A 13,083-nucleotide genomic window follows, 5' to 3' on the forward strand; every position below is an offset into this window, starting at 1 on the left:
TTCGCAGGTTCAGTTCCAGGAACCTCGAACAAAGCTCTGGCTTTCCGATACTTTGGTCGCTTCAGTTATGCACTACAGGGGTCAGGTTTGGGGACCGTCTATTGACAGTGCTGGATGGAGTAATATGGAGAGACCCCTGATATCTATGATTTCTAGGCTGATTAGAGCCAAGGCCTCAGTCCCACATGACATCATACGAGCGGAGCTGGCTGCCCCACCTATGGACGTTGAGGCACTCACCAGATCAGTATCATTTGTACACAGCTTATGGGACACCACCAGGGACAGGTATGTCAGGCTTGCTCTTGAGTCATCCAGACAGCTGGCATTACAGGGAGATACATCATGTTGGTATGCACATATGAGCTCATGGTTTCAGAGGCATGGTTTCAGCATGGACAGGCTGCCCCCTTTCCAGTATTCTCTTGATGCACCATCCTTGGCTCTTCCACGAATGGAGACTACTAGACTCATTCGGCAGGATCTTATCCAGCTTGATAGCGAGAGGACATGGATAGAGCCATCACGGGAGTTGGGTACGAAGAGGATTTTCTATAGAGAGCATCTTCTTCAACTCACGACAGACGGATTTGTCACACGGCCCAGTTACATGGACACACATCTATCTCATGGGTTACGATGTGCTATAGGCCAGATTCGCACATCTTCACACCAGCTTGGGATTGAGACAGGTAGATTCAAAGGCATACCAACAGACAGTAGGATATGTCAGTTATGCCATGCAGAGCCAGAGACAGAGTTTCACTACATATGTCGCTGCACAGTCTACTATGAGATACGGGGACGTTTTCATTGTCTATTCAGAGATGGTTTTGACTCATTAGATAGAGTCATGAGATATCAGGATCAGAGATGTCTCGGATTATTCCTACTTGAGATTCAGAGACATAGAGACGCTCTATTGAATCGCCAAAGACAGAGACAGTCCCAGAGACGCATCTCAGATTTCTTCAGTCTGAGTACCACAGAGGCAGAGGGGACACCACCACCACAGAGCTCGGTTCCCACCCATACACACACCAGAGGTACTCTCATTGATCGAGCTATAGAGTTAGGGAGATCGAGACGACCACGACTGAGGAGGGGAGCCACGCAACACCGGCGGAGATTGCAACAGAGGATCCACAGGATTCTAGCACGACACCCAGAGTGTCGATCAGGATAGGCTTCATGCTACTGCTATATTGTATCATGGTGACACTTATCCCCACTTTGTACCTTTATGGCATGATACCATTGCTCAGCCTACCAGCCACCCGTAGGAGTCGTTAGCACTCCTATCAGTTTTTTGTTTGTAGTTTTCTTTGTTTTGTACCCAGACTTGGTACTAGACTCATCATTGTAATCAGTTGGTCTCATAGGTCATTTTGGCCTTTTGTAGACGTTAATATATCATTTCATTTCATTTCTCTCTCTCTCTCTCTCTCTCTCTCTCTCTCTCTGTGTGTGTGTGTGTGTGTGTGTGTGTGTGTGTGTGTGTGTGTGTGTGTGTGTGTGTGTGTGTGTGTGGAAGCATCGGAGAAGTGCCAACGGCTTCCCCTAAGTGTAAGAAGACGCGTCCCTCGCTAGCCACCCACAAAGCCTCTTTCACGCGGATAGGGAAGAGGATGTCGGCAATAGAGAAGGAAATGAGAGAATGGAGAAACGAAGTGGGAGAGTGGAGGAAGGAGAGGAGCACTATTCTTCAAAGATGCACCGAAGAAAGAGATGGCATGCGTAGGAGGATCGCTTCGCTCGAGGAGAAAGTTGTTATCCAAGATTCCATCATCCGAAATCTACAAGCAAAAAGCGGGCGGCTCGTAGAAGGTGAAATTTAGCCACCCATGATGGAAGAATTGAATACCATGAGAGAATAAATACGGGTTATCAAGGAATGTGAGGAGAAGAAGTCATGGGCCGTGGTCATCTCCGCAACAGAAAAGAAAGTAGAGGAGGCAGAAAAATGGATTGAGGTTTCCAGGAAAGGGAAAGGTAAGGAAGATCCTTATACACCCACTCTTATCAACATGACCTTCGAAGAGGAACAAGGAGGAGGATGCTGGCTCTACATGTGAGGGTAACCGGCCTCAAGGACATAAACAATGTGGAATAAGAGGTCACAAGCCTCACATCCATGATGAGGCTAGACAAGCCTTCAGTGGGCAAGAAGAGTGATGGCTCGGGAGAATCTTCAAAAGAGAGAGCTCTCATACTACGCTTCCCATCTTGGAAGAGAAGAAGGAATTCTTGAGAAAGAGGCCTACTCGCAAGAAGGAATTATGATTGTTAATATCATTAACACTTGCTAATATGATGCAAGTACGGAAAGAAAGAGATTAGGCTATTATATTGTTTATATAGTTAAGCCTAGGATGGTCGGGCCCTGTAAGAAGTGCCACGTCGGCTTAGAGAGAGAAAATGAAAATGTTAACTTGTGCATTTTATGTGAACTTTTCTGCGCAACAAAAAGCCAAAATGACATTCTTTGGTAGGTAGCCGCCGTGTTTATCATTCTTATCCTTCGTTCTCTTGTACTCGCTCACAGCTTGCGCATATGAGAGGGGTAATGCTAGAGATTACGACGGCAAGGGATGTCCTTTTACAGAGATGGTCAGGTGGTGATTGTAGAGTGGCGCTCTACATGACGGTGTGAGACCTATGGGACCACACTGAAGATGGCTACTTGGAATTGTAATGGATCTATGAGGTTGGACGTTGGTGCCTTAAGGACAGTTTCAGAGACCGGGACATTGTTTTCTTCTCAGAGACTCATCAGGCCACATGTGGTGAGATACAGATGGGAGACAGCCCACATGATAGTTCTGAGATCTAAGCATGGGAGTAGAGGTTCAGGAGGAGTAGCAATGCTATTTAGGGAGGAGTTACAACCACTACTATATATTGTATGGACAGATGATCATGCTAGATACATGTGGGTGAGGCTGAGAGCTTTCTATACATTGCCATATGTTACCCCCCCCCCCCCCCCCCCCCCCCCCCCCCCCCCCCCCCCCCACGTACATCAATATATGCTACATCCAAAGGACAGTCGCCTTTCTCTATACTAGATGATGATATCTGGGAGTTTTCTAGGGATGGTGATATCATCCTCCTAGGGGACTTCAATGCCCGAACGGGCAACTCACAGACAGTCTTCTACGATACTTCAGATGAGATGCTTAGAGAGCTGTATGTGGGTGAGTTGGGGCTTGACAAATGCTCACATGATAGAGAGCAAACGGAGTATGGGAGATACCTCACGGAGATGACGACTGATTTCCTGGAGCAGCCGATTTCACATTCCACACAGACACGCGGCCAGTACAGTGGACTATGTTATGGCACAGCCGAGCTTTATTCCTTGTATTCAGGATTTCATAGTGGGAGCCAGACCAGTGGGCGTAGCAGTGGATCATGCACTTTTGACATTGTCTATTTCATTTCAGTCTAGTACAACCTAGACATCAGGAAGCAGGTCACATACCCATTATACATTTACACCAGAGACTGACTCGGTTTATACAGAGGAGATCTATAGCCGTCTATGCAAAGCTGGTCCAGGCCTCTCAGTGGAGGAGTGCACCACTTTACTAAGTGAGACTCTGCATGGTGCAGCATCAGAGGCATACCCACACACTCAGTCGGGTCAGAGGCGATATTCTGGGAGCATGCCCCAGAATAGTTGGTATGATGAGGAGTGCAGAGATATTGGTATCAGTTGTTCTTGAGTAGAGACTCAAGAGAGGCATGTCGATTCTTTCAGGAGCACTCCCCTCCCCCAGTGATTACTTCTCCTGATATGTGGGGCCAATATGCCTCATCATTATATACGGTTCCTGGACAGGACTCCCTGGGCCCCTTACTGATCCTACAGAGCCATGCCCACCTACTAGCACCTTCTTTACCACTGACATGGTAAAGAGAGCCATTGACAAGATGAGGACCAGCAAGGCATATGATCATGATGCTCTAGTAGCAGAGCAGTTTACACATGCTAGAGATATGCTGGTAGAGGTTCTTGCAGTGTTGTTCAATTGTGTGTGAGGGGTTACCTGAAACTTGGAGGTTGTCTCCTATTGTGCCTATCTTCAAAGCAGGTGATCCTACAAAGCGTGGGAATTACCGCAATATTATGGTTGGGTACATATTGGCACGGTTGTATGCATCCATTCTTGAGGAGCAGTTGAGTAATTGGGCAAAGGGTAAGTGTGCACGAGCAAGGGGCCAGGCCGGTTTCAAGAGGGGTTTCTCCACTCTTGGTCATATTCTGACACTCAGAGCCATCATTGAGGAGGGCAAGTCATATGGGAGACGGATTTATTGTTGCTTTGTGGATTTCCACAAAGCATTTGACATCGTATCGAGAGCTCGATTGATGTGCAGATTGCACGAGATGGGAGTGTCCATAGTGTTGATTTGGGGGATTATGGCTCTATACAGATCAGTGATGGGACATGTACGCACTCTGGACGGGATATGTGATTTAGTTCACTCCACCATTGGGGTTAAACAGGGTTGCCCATTGTCTTCTACTCTATTTGGTATGTATGTTGGTGAGGTGTCTAATTACATTGACAGAGAGGGTGATAGAGGTGCCCAACTGGCAGGGACGTGGATCCCATTGTTGTTATATGCTGATAAAATTCTGTTGATCTCTGACTCACTTGGATGCATTACACAGTTTTGCAAAGGATAGTGGATTGTCTATAAACCTTGGTAAAACCAAGGTTATGGTGTTTAACACCACACCACAATGGATCAGGAGATCAGCACCGACTTTCACATATGATGAGGAGATTGTAAAGTATACAGATGCATACACTTACCTTCGGGTTGTCTTCACCGAGCCGAGGTTTTCTTTGGGGACAGCAGCAGAGACTAGATTGACTAGAGCTTTTGCGGCCTTGGGAAGCTTGGAGAGGATGTGTTCGCAGGTTCAGTTCCAAGAACCTCGGACAAAGTTATGGCTCTTTGATACTTTAGTAGCGTCAGCTATGTTGTATGGGGTGCAAATATGAGCACCTTCTGTAGGCCAGGATGGTTCGAGACGTATGGAGAGGCCCTTGGTATCTATGATCTCTCGACTGATCAGAGCCACAACCTCCGTACCCCACACTATCATTCGAGCAGAGCTAGTTGCCCCTCCTATGGAGATTGAGGCGCTTACCAGATCAGTCCCCTTTGTGCACAGCTTCTGGGATACTACTAGAGACAGAAATGCTACTGGCCCTTGAGTCTTCCAGACAGTTAGCTCTCTAGGGGGACACTTCATGCTGGTATGCACAGATGACATCATGGTTTCAAACGCATGGCTTCACCATGGACACGCTGCCCCCTTTGCAGTACTCTCTTCAGACACCCTCGATGTCTCTTACACAGGTGGAGATTACTAGACACATTCGTCAGGACCTGATCCAGCTGGATACCAGGAGGACATGGATAGAGCGGCCACAAGAGTTGGGCACGAAGATGGCTTTCTTTAGAGAGCATCTTCTCCACCTAGTTTCTGATTCGACCCAGCTACATGGACACATATATGTCTCATGGTTTGTGGTGTGCCATTGGTCAGATACGCACATCCTCACATCAGCTGGAGATTGAGACTGGCATATTCAGAGGGATACCAGCAGACAGTAGGATATGCCGCTTATGCCAGCTAGAGCCAAAGACAGAGCTACATTACATGTCATTGCACAGTGTACTATGAGATACGAGGCCGTTTCCACTGCTTATTCAGATAGGGTTTTGGTCCTTTCTCTAGGGTCATCAGTTATGAGGATCAGAGATGTCTTAGGCTATATCTACTTGAGTTACATAGATATAGAGACTTTACTGGGGAGAGATAGAGAGAGACAATCCCAAAGACAGATTACAGATTTCTTTTCACTAGAGGAGCAGCCATCACTACAGAGCTCGACCCACACTCATTCAACCACTACCGGCACTCTCATCGACCGAGCACTAGAGCTACGTAGATCCAGACGGCCACGATTGAGGAGAGGCGCTACACAACATCGACGGAGACTACGGCAAAGGATTCGAGCCATACTCTCTCAACATCCAGATTGCATATGAGGATGGATTCTAGTAGTAGTATCTTTGTTCTAGTTCTTTTGTACCCAGACATGGTATTAGATTCACCGTTTTGTAACAGATTGGTCTCAGAGGTCATTTTCGCCTTTTCAAGACGTTAATATAACATTTCATTTCTCTCTCTCTCAGTTCAGTTCAATTCTTTCAAGTGAAGTAAAGTAACCTTGTGTTTGTCCATAAAAACTTCCACTGCATTTGACAAAGGGGGAGCGCCATCTTTTTATGGTTTATTCTTTATAGTGGTTGCCCACTTATAAAGTGGGTAGCCATCCACTTATTAAATAGAAACTGGTGAGCTGAAAACTAATGCTTACACAGTACTCTCCAAGCGTCCCTGGATGCAACCTCATGCACAGATGCAATGCAAACATAGATTTCCTCCCAGGAAAGCATCTCCTTTTGCGGAAAACAATAAAAAACGCACCTTTATTCATGTAGTTCGGATTTCTTTCCTCCTCATACCAACAAAAAATTATCTATATGATACTCCTATCACCCTATCTTGTGACGCATTAGGGAATATCCATTACTCAATCTCTCCCACCGACCTTACGGAACAAATCCTCAGACCAAAAAAACACTCCCTATCCGATGCTCCCATCACCCATCCTGTGGCGCATTAGGCAATATTCATTACCCGGTCTCTCCCACAGAACTTACGGAACAACTCCTTCACAATGCTTATTCTCACCCATCATATGACGCATCAAAAATGTATGTTCCTAATGGATTTTATCAGTTCTTGTCGATCTACAGTTCCCTAAGTTAACAGTCCAAGTACACACTTTTAAATATCCTATTTTTATTAAATATAAATTACTAAGAAAATAGTCAATTCAGAAACAAATGGGCTAGGGGTTGTTGGAGTCGCCAGGTTGACTTCCTCTACCAAGTCTAGAGACAATACTACTGAGGGTGTCTCTGTAGGTGAAGAGGAAGTCGCTTCTTGGACCAGATACATCATGAGCTGGTGTTTGAGGTCAGTGTAGGCTTCCTGTAACCAGCCTTGGGGGAACTCATGGAAGGGTACATCATCACACATAGGGGTTGGCTTAGCTATGAGCCGAGTGTTAGACATAGAGCAGGTTGGAGTTTGGGCGATGTAGCGGAGATAGTGTGTCGTACTCTCGACAGTGGGTGCTTCTCGGTGCAATGTGCCTGAAATCTCACTCCAATAGCACCAAAAACACTTAAGACAATGAATAACAGAGCAAACACAGCGACTCAAAAGTAGAACCTGAACAGCATGAGACTCGACTAACTAAAAGGAACTAGTACAGACTCTGGCATGGCAGCACACAGCTCCACACCCAAAACTTACGGGTACAATAGGGGTGTCGAGTCTCGAATGTGCAAGGATGGTGCAGACATGCTGTGTATGAACTCAAGACGCCAGACTCAAGACGCATCGACCATACAAAGTAGATGATGATAGGGTATCGTCCAACTGGCACCAACCACACATATCTAAAGAGCCACCAACGACTAGTAGATATCCCAATCCAGCTAAGCCTATCTCCAAACTGAGGTGGTGGTGATTTGGCCACGATGTCCAGTAGACCGCCATCCGTATCACTTGCCACGTGTCACTGCCTAGGCGAGAGTTCGTCCAATGTGAATTCTTGACCAACTGTGACCAACCGAAACTACATGTCTGTCCTGCACGAGTGACATTGTAGCTCTGCTACAGGTTGCCCGCCACAAGACCACTCACCATACCGGTGAGAGAGAACACAGAAACTAGAGAGGAGTGAAACAAGCAGGAAAAACGTAGCCCACTGTGACTGAAGAAGGTGATGTGTGTGGAAGATATTAAGTGTCACGGAGGAAGGAACCACTGGTAAAGTGTAGATATTTGCATAAGACAATGAAGAGCTTCGGCCAGTCCTGTCACAATGAGGTGGGCGGTACAAAAAGCAACAAGCTGAAGAAGGCCCAAACCTAAACAAAAGGAAGTCACAAAGCTAGTATAAATGCAGCCAAAAGGGCACGGAGTTGGCTACCATGAATGGTCTTGAAATGCTTTCGGTTTTAGCTCAAAATTCGACGTTGTCACAGGTAATTGCACTAAAACTTGTGAAAATTTCCCAGTTTCCTTCGAGGCAAACTTAAAATCTAACCAAATCCGTTTAAAATACCTTTCAGCTGGTTGAAATACCTCAGACCGAGGAGGGAAGGTTGAGGAGGTGGGTAGGGAACTAATGGTGGTGAGGGCTAGGGAAGAGGGTGGGTAGGGGCGAGGGGGGAGGGTATGGACGAGGGGATGGTGAGGGACGAGAGAGGGAGGCTAGGGGCGAGCAGAGAGGGAGGGGTGGGTAGGGGCGAGGGGATGGTGAGGGACGCGGGCGGGGGGGGGGGGGGGGGGGGGTTGGGTTGGGACGAGGGGAGTGGGTAGGGGCTAGGAGAGAGGGAGGGGGTGGGTAGGGCGAGTGAGGAGGGAGGGGGTAGGTAGGGGCAAGGAAGGGAGTTGGGTAGGAACGAGCTAGGGGGGGGTAGGGACGAGGGGGGAGGGGGAGGGGATGGAGAGGGGCGAGGGAGTGGTTGGGTAGCAGTGAGGGATGAGAGGGGGTGGGTAGGGGCAAGAGTGTGAGGGGGTGGGGGCGAGGAGGGAGGGAGGGAGGGGGTAGTGAGGGACAAGGGATCAGCTCACCGAGTTCAAGCCTATTTGCTCTCCACATTGGCTGTTGGCTCACGTCACACGTGGCTTATCACCAAGTCTGAAGGCTTCCGCAACCTCTCTAACCTCCACACTCGCTACTGGCTCAGGTAGCACACTTGCTGCTGGCTTAGGTGGCTTACTGTGTTCAGTTACAGCAGAAACGTTGAAAGCGAATGTATCCTCAGGCAAAGATTGAATAGAGACCCCATAACAAGGCACAGACTTGGTAGCTTCCAACTACTCCAACAGATCTTCGTCCGACCCATCAGGTGAAGTAGGTTGTTCAAATTCAGGGTTGGTTTCCACTGACAAAGAACTATGTTGCACTACGGGATCCATGCCTCCTTCAAGGCGAATGGGTTGCATTGGGGAGCTATGAGTGTGTATCCACATTGCATCATTTCCCTAATCATGCAGTGCTTTAATATGCCGCAGCCATGGTCTACCGATGGGCAAGGGAAATCCTCCCTCGACCTGGGGAAGACGATCCACAACAAAATCCAAGCTAAAGGTGAAGTCTTGTACTTGCAGGGACACCTTGTCTACTATGCCCACTGGGTAGATTGTCCTCTGGTTGGCCAACATAACTGTGAAGGCAACAGGGGCATCAGGTTGATACCAAATCCACCATCCACTACCACTCTTGAGAATTGCCGCCCCTAGACGGACACGGTGAGACGAGGGCTTCTAAAATCAATGAGGGGAGCAATGGGATGGGATATCATATAGGACTTTGATGGTTGCATTGGGAGGTGCCTGCCACTAGGACTTGCTCCAAGGTAAAGCGACTAAATAACTGCAAGGGTGTCACTTCAAAGCGTTGCATCTAGCCGCAACATGTCATAGAGCGACACTTGTTGGAAGGTGCTCTTCAAGATTGTCTCAGCTGTAAGCTTTTCTTTTTCTACCAGTGGTTTCTCTGGTACCTTCATCTATTGTAGGTCGGCAACTCCTTCCAAGAAAGCCCTATCAATACCAGATAGCATGGAGGTTGGTCGGCTCTTAGCACCGATGAATTGCTCGTCAGTTGGGCCAGGTAGACTAGATTGTGGAAGTGGGGATGGATGAGGTGGAGCTTTTGGAAGGCTGAGACCAAGAGCTACTCTTTGTGCCCAAATGAGGACGCTAGCAGGCTCCTCCACTTGCTGTGGCCTATCCTTAGGGGTAACCACATTAGTAGCAAGGGACGGCTAAGGGATAGTGCTTACTACTATCAAGTTGAGATTCTGAAATGTGAAGTCTTGTTGGTTCGGACTTGAGCCTGAAGACGTGGATGCCCTTTGGGCAATCCTTACTGTAGTGGTCCTTAACCTCAGGGCAATGATGACGAGGAGACCCTTTAGGTAAGGGACATTTGCTTTAGTAATGCCCATATTCTCCGCATCTGTAGCATAAAATGGGCGGATTGGATGGACCAAACGGGGGACAAGGTGGTCTCTGCTCCTGCTGCATGGAGCCACGTGGAGGCTGAAGTGTAGAAGCTCTCAGGGGCTGAGGGAGCATTGGCATGATAAAAACTTTGAGATGGAAAAGTGCTTGGCATACCTTGCATAGGAGGGTATTCAACAAGGGTGGCATGTAGTGTGAATGGCCATAGGGGGAAACCATGTTGGATGCAGGTGCTAACCCTTGTTGGAGAGTAGGACTGAGACTTTGTTGTATTTGTCGCAATCCCTTAAGGTAGAAGCAACCCTGGTCCTCATGTCCAGACTTTTCACAGAAGTCGCAATAAGCCCGAAGAGGGCATTCATGTGGAGGGTGCCCTAGAGAGCGACAAGAGCTACACTAGACCATAGCCTTAGTCTCCTGCTGAGACTTGAGCTCTTCTAGCTCGTGCTTGATCTGGTCCAAAGCCTCGTGATGTGGAGGCTTCTCCTGTCTAAGAGAGAAGGATCTCTCCTCTTGAAGAGCTCATTGTAACTTTAGCCCCCTCTATCCTAATAGCAGCAGCAACAAAAACCTCTAGAGTGGCTTCAAGTCGGAGACTCTCTCTGAGTTAGAGAGAGCGTTCTCTACGCACTTCTTAACCATAAATTCACGTGGTTGTTTGCTGAGGAAGCTTGGCGACCAGAAACTTTGTTCTCGTCATGAGTTCTGCAAAAGTCTCATTGGGCTGGAGCATCAAGTTGGCCAATTCGTTTACAACCTTCTCTTGGAAGTCCCCTAGTCTGAAAGCTTCACAAAATTGTTGTCTTAACGTGGCCCAAGTTTGTAGGAGTGTTAGCATGATAGAAACTCTCAGACGGAAAGGTACCTTCCATAGGAGGGATAGTCAGCAAATAGGCACGTGATTTCGATGGCCATAGGGGGAAACCATGTTGGTAGCAGGTGCCAACCCCTGTTGAAGAGTGTAGGGGCGAGGCTCTGTTGTAACTGCCGCAATCCCTTCAAGTAGTAAAAATCTTTATCTTCAAGAAGTACATACGTTAATATATAAAAGGTCATGAGAGAAATACCTTAAGGGACTTTTCGTTTGCATGATTTTGAGAAATGATGTCTATAGCAATGCATCTCTAATTGGCTGGTTCATTATAGACATTGGGATTAGTTTGATGTCAAATGTCAAACAGGGATGTGATGGCTAGCTGATGTAAATCCATTCAAATTGAGGCATCTAGATCAGTCTAATGTGAGAGGTTGGATCAGGTGTGATGGACATTAATTGTGCAGTTTCATGTACAGCTAAGGGGCATGGACAGGATCAGAGGAAGGACAGCAAGTTGACGGTTGCTTTCATTTATGAATACCTTACATGATTACTAAGAGCAAGCTAGCTATAAGCATGACTTTGAGAGATAATTTCTATAGCATTGCATCTCTAATCGGCTATTTCATTATAGACATTGGACTAGTTTGATGTGAAATGTGAGACCATGGTGGCTAGTTGATGTGTAAACCTATTCCAAATTGAGGCATCTGGATACGCCAATGTCACAATGTAAAAGTTTGGATGAAGTTCGATGGATAGTAGTGATGTGGTTTTGTGCACAGCTAAGGCGCATGGAAAAGAATTGGAAGGACAGCATGTTGGCGGTTGCTTTCATTTATGATTCCCTTTTATGACTACTTAGAGCAAGCTAGCTAGATTCATGAATCTTCTTCTGTTTCCATGCTTTACACACCCACAGAGAGAGAGAGGGGGGGGGGGAGCCTTGTTTGTTGTACCCTCAAGCGCTCAATTTCATTTGTAAGTTCAGAATTTCTTGCTTTTGTAGCCTCAAGCAGTATGTGTTCTTCATTTAAACTGGCTAAGCGCATGGAGAATGTCTTGTTTATCTCTCTCTCCTTGATAATGAGCAACTTCATGATCTCTAGTTGCTGTTCTTTTTCATATAATGCAGTCTGTAGCCTTGTCGACTGATTTCCTCTGAGCTTCTCTCTCTGCGCCTGCAAAAGAAAGAAGAAATAACTTACTTCAACTTCAGCACTGCTTACGGACAAATTCAGAGCTAGGGTTAATCTAAACTTTTAAACCAGAAATTGAGGAGCTGATATTTATGCAGAATCTGAGGAAGCAGAATTAAACGTTACTTCTAACAAAGCTCAGGAGTCAAAATAAATTAGAAGCTCTTAGTTATTCTTGTCATCAAGAGCCAAATAGTTTATATTTTTGAAAAAAAACACGTTTATGCAACCTTCCCTAACTTTAATACTAAAGAATGTAACACTTGCAGCACAGTCCATGGATTGCTTCCTCTTCGTACTTCAGACAATTACAAACCCAACATTCTGCCCTTCCAAAAACATTTATGATATGGGACTGCTAGGAAGGCTTTAAAGAATTTTGAATAAGAACCTGATCATAACTAGGCTCTTCCAAAAGGTCACCTGACTATTATCCATTCTATAAACGCATACTGCTTCATGGCTTACTGAAACTAAGCCTCAATAATTAGGATGGATTTCAAAATAGAGCTTTGTTGTTATTGATTCATCCATGTGCTTGTTCTCTCTATTTCTCTGCATTCGTTATCAGCTTGTTGGCTGTACCACGCCTTCATTCTTAGTATCACGGCTTTACCCAATTCTGCTCGTCTATTCTAAAGCTGCAGTGGTGTCGGCTCATCTGTTTTTTTTTTTTTGAGAAAAAGATCCTACTATTAGTTAATGAAAACTGCCCATAGGGCTATATCCACCTCTGCAAGAGAGGGCTACAACAAGCATGGTGGGGAGACTCTCCCAATGAAAAAACAGCATATGTACAATGGGGCTAAATCAAGAGATGAGAGGAGGGGAAAGGCACACAGGTGGACAGTAGTGCCATCTGAGCACCCCCTGGACCATGGAGTAGAACGGCCCAAGGCGCCAGAGTCCAAGGAAAGCCTCGCGGC

General features: G+C 46.6%; 2 protein-coding genes across 12 annotated transcripts in view; one reads left to right on the top strand and one right to left on the bottom strand.

The window, feature by feature from the left end:
• LOC147454777 (myosin-11-like) overlaps positions 1-13,083 on the bottom strand; it is a 167,389-nt gene that overhangs the window by 64,640 nt on the left and 89,666 nt on the right. For all 8 annotated transcript variants that reach the window (XM_086516609.1, XM_086516608.1, XM_086516611.1 and 5 more), the window contains one exon: positions 11,918-12,139. In XM_086516609.1, coding sequence (XP_086372735.1) covers positions 11,918-12,139 — 222 coding nt within the window. The remainder of the gene's footprint in view (positions 1-11,917; positions 12,140-13,083) is intronic.
• Positions 1-13,083, top strand: part of LOC147454778 (uncharacterized) — a 162,973-nt gene that overhangs the window by 64,443 nt on the left and 85,447 nt on the right. The window lies entirely within an intron of this gene.

The sequence above is a fragment of the Adiantum capillus-veneris genome, chromosome 7, assembly GCF_014529385.1.
Source record: "Adiantum capillus-veneris isolate H3 chromosome 7, ASM1452938v2, whole genome shotgun sequence".
NCBI lineage: Eukaryota > Viridiplantae > Streptophyta > Polypodiopsida > Polypodiales > Pteridaceae > Adiantum > Adiantum capillus-veneris.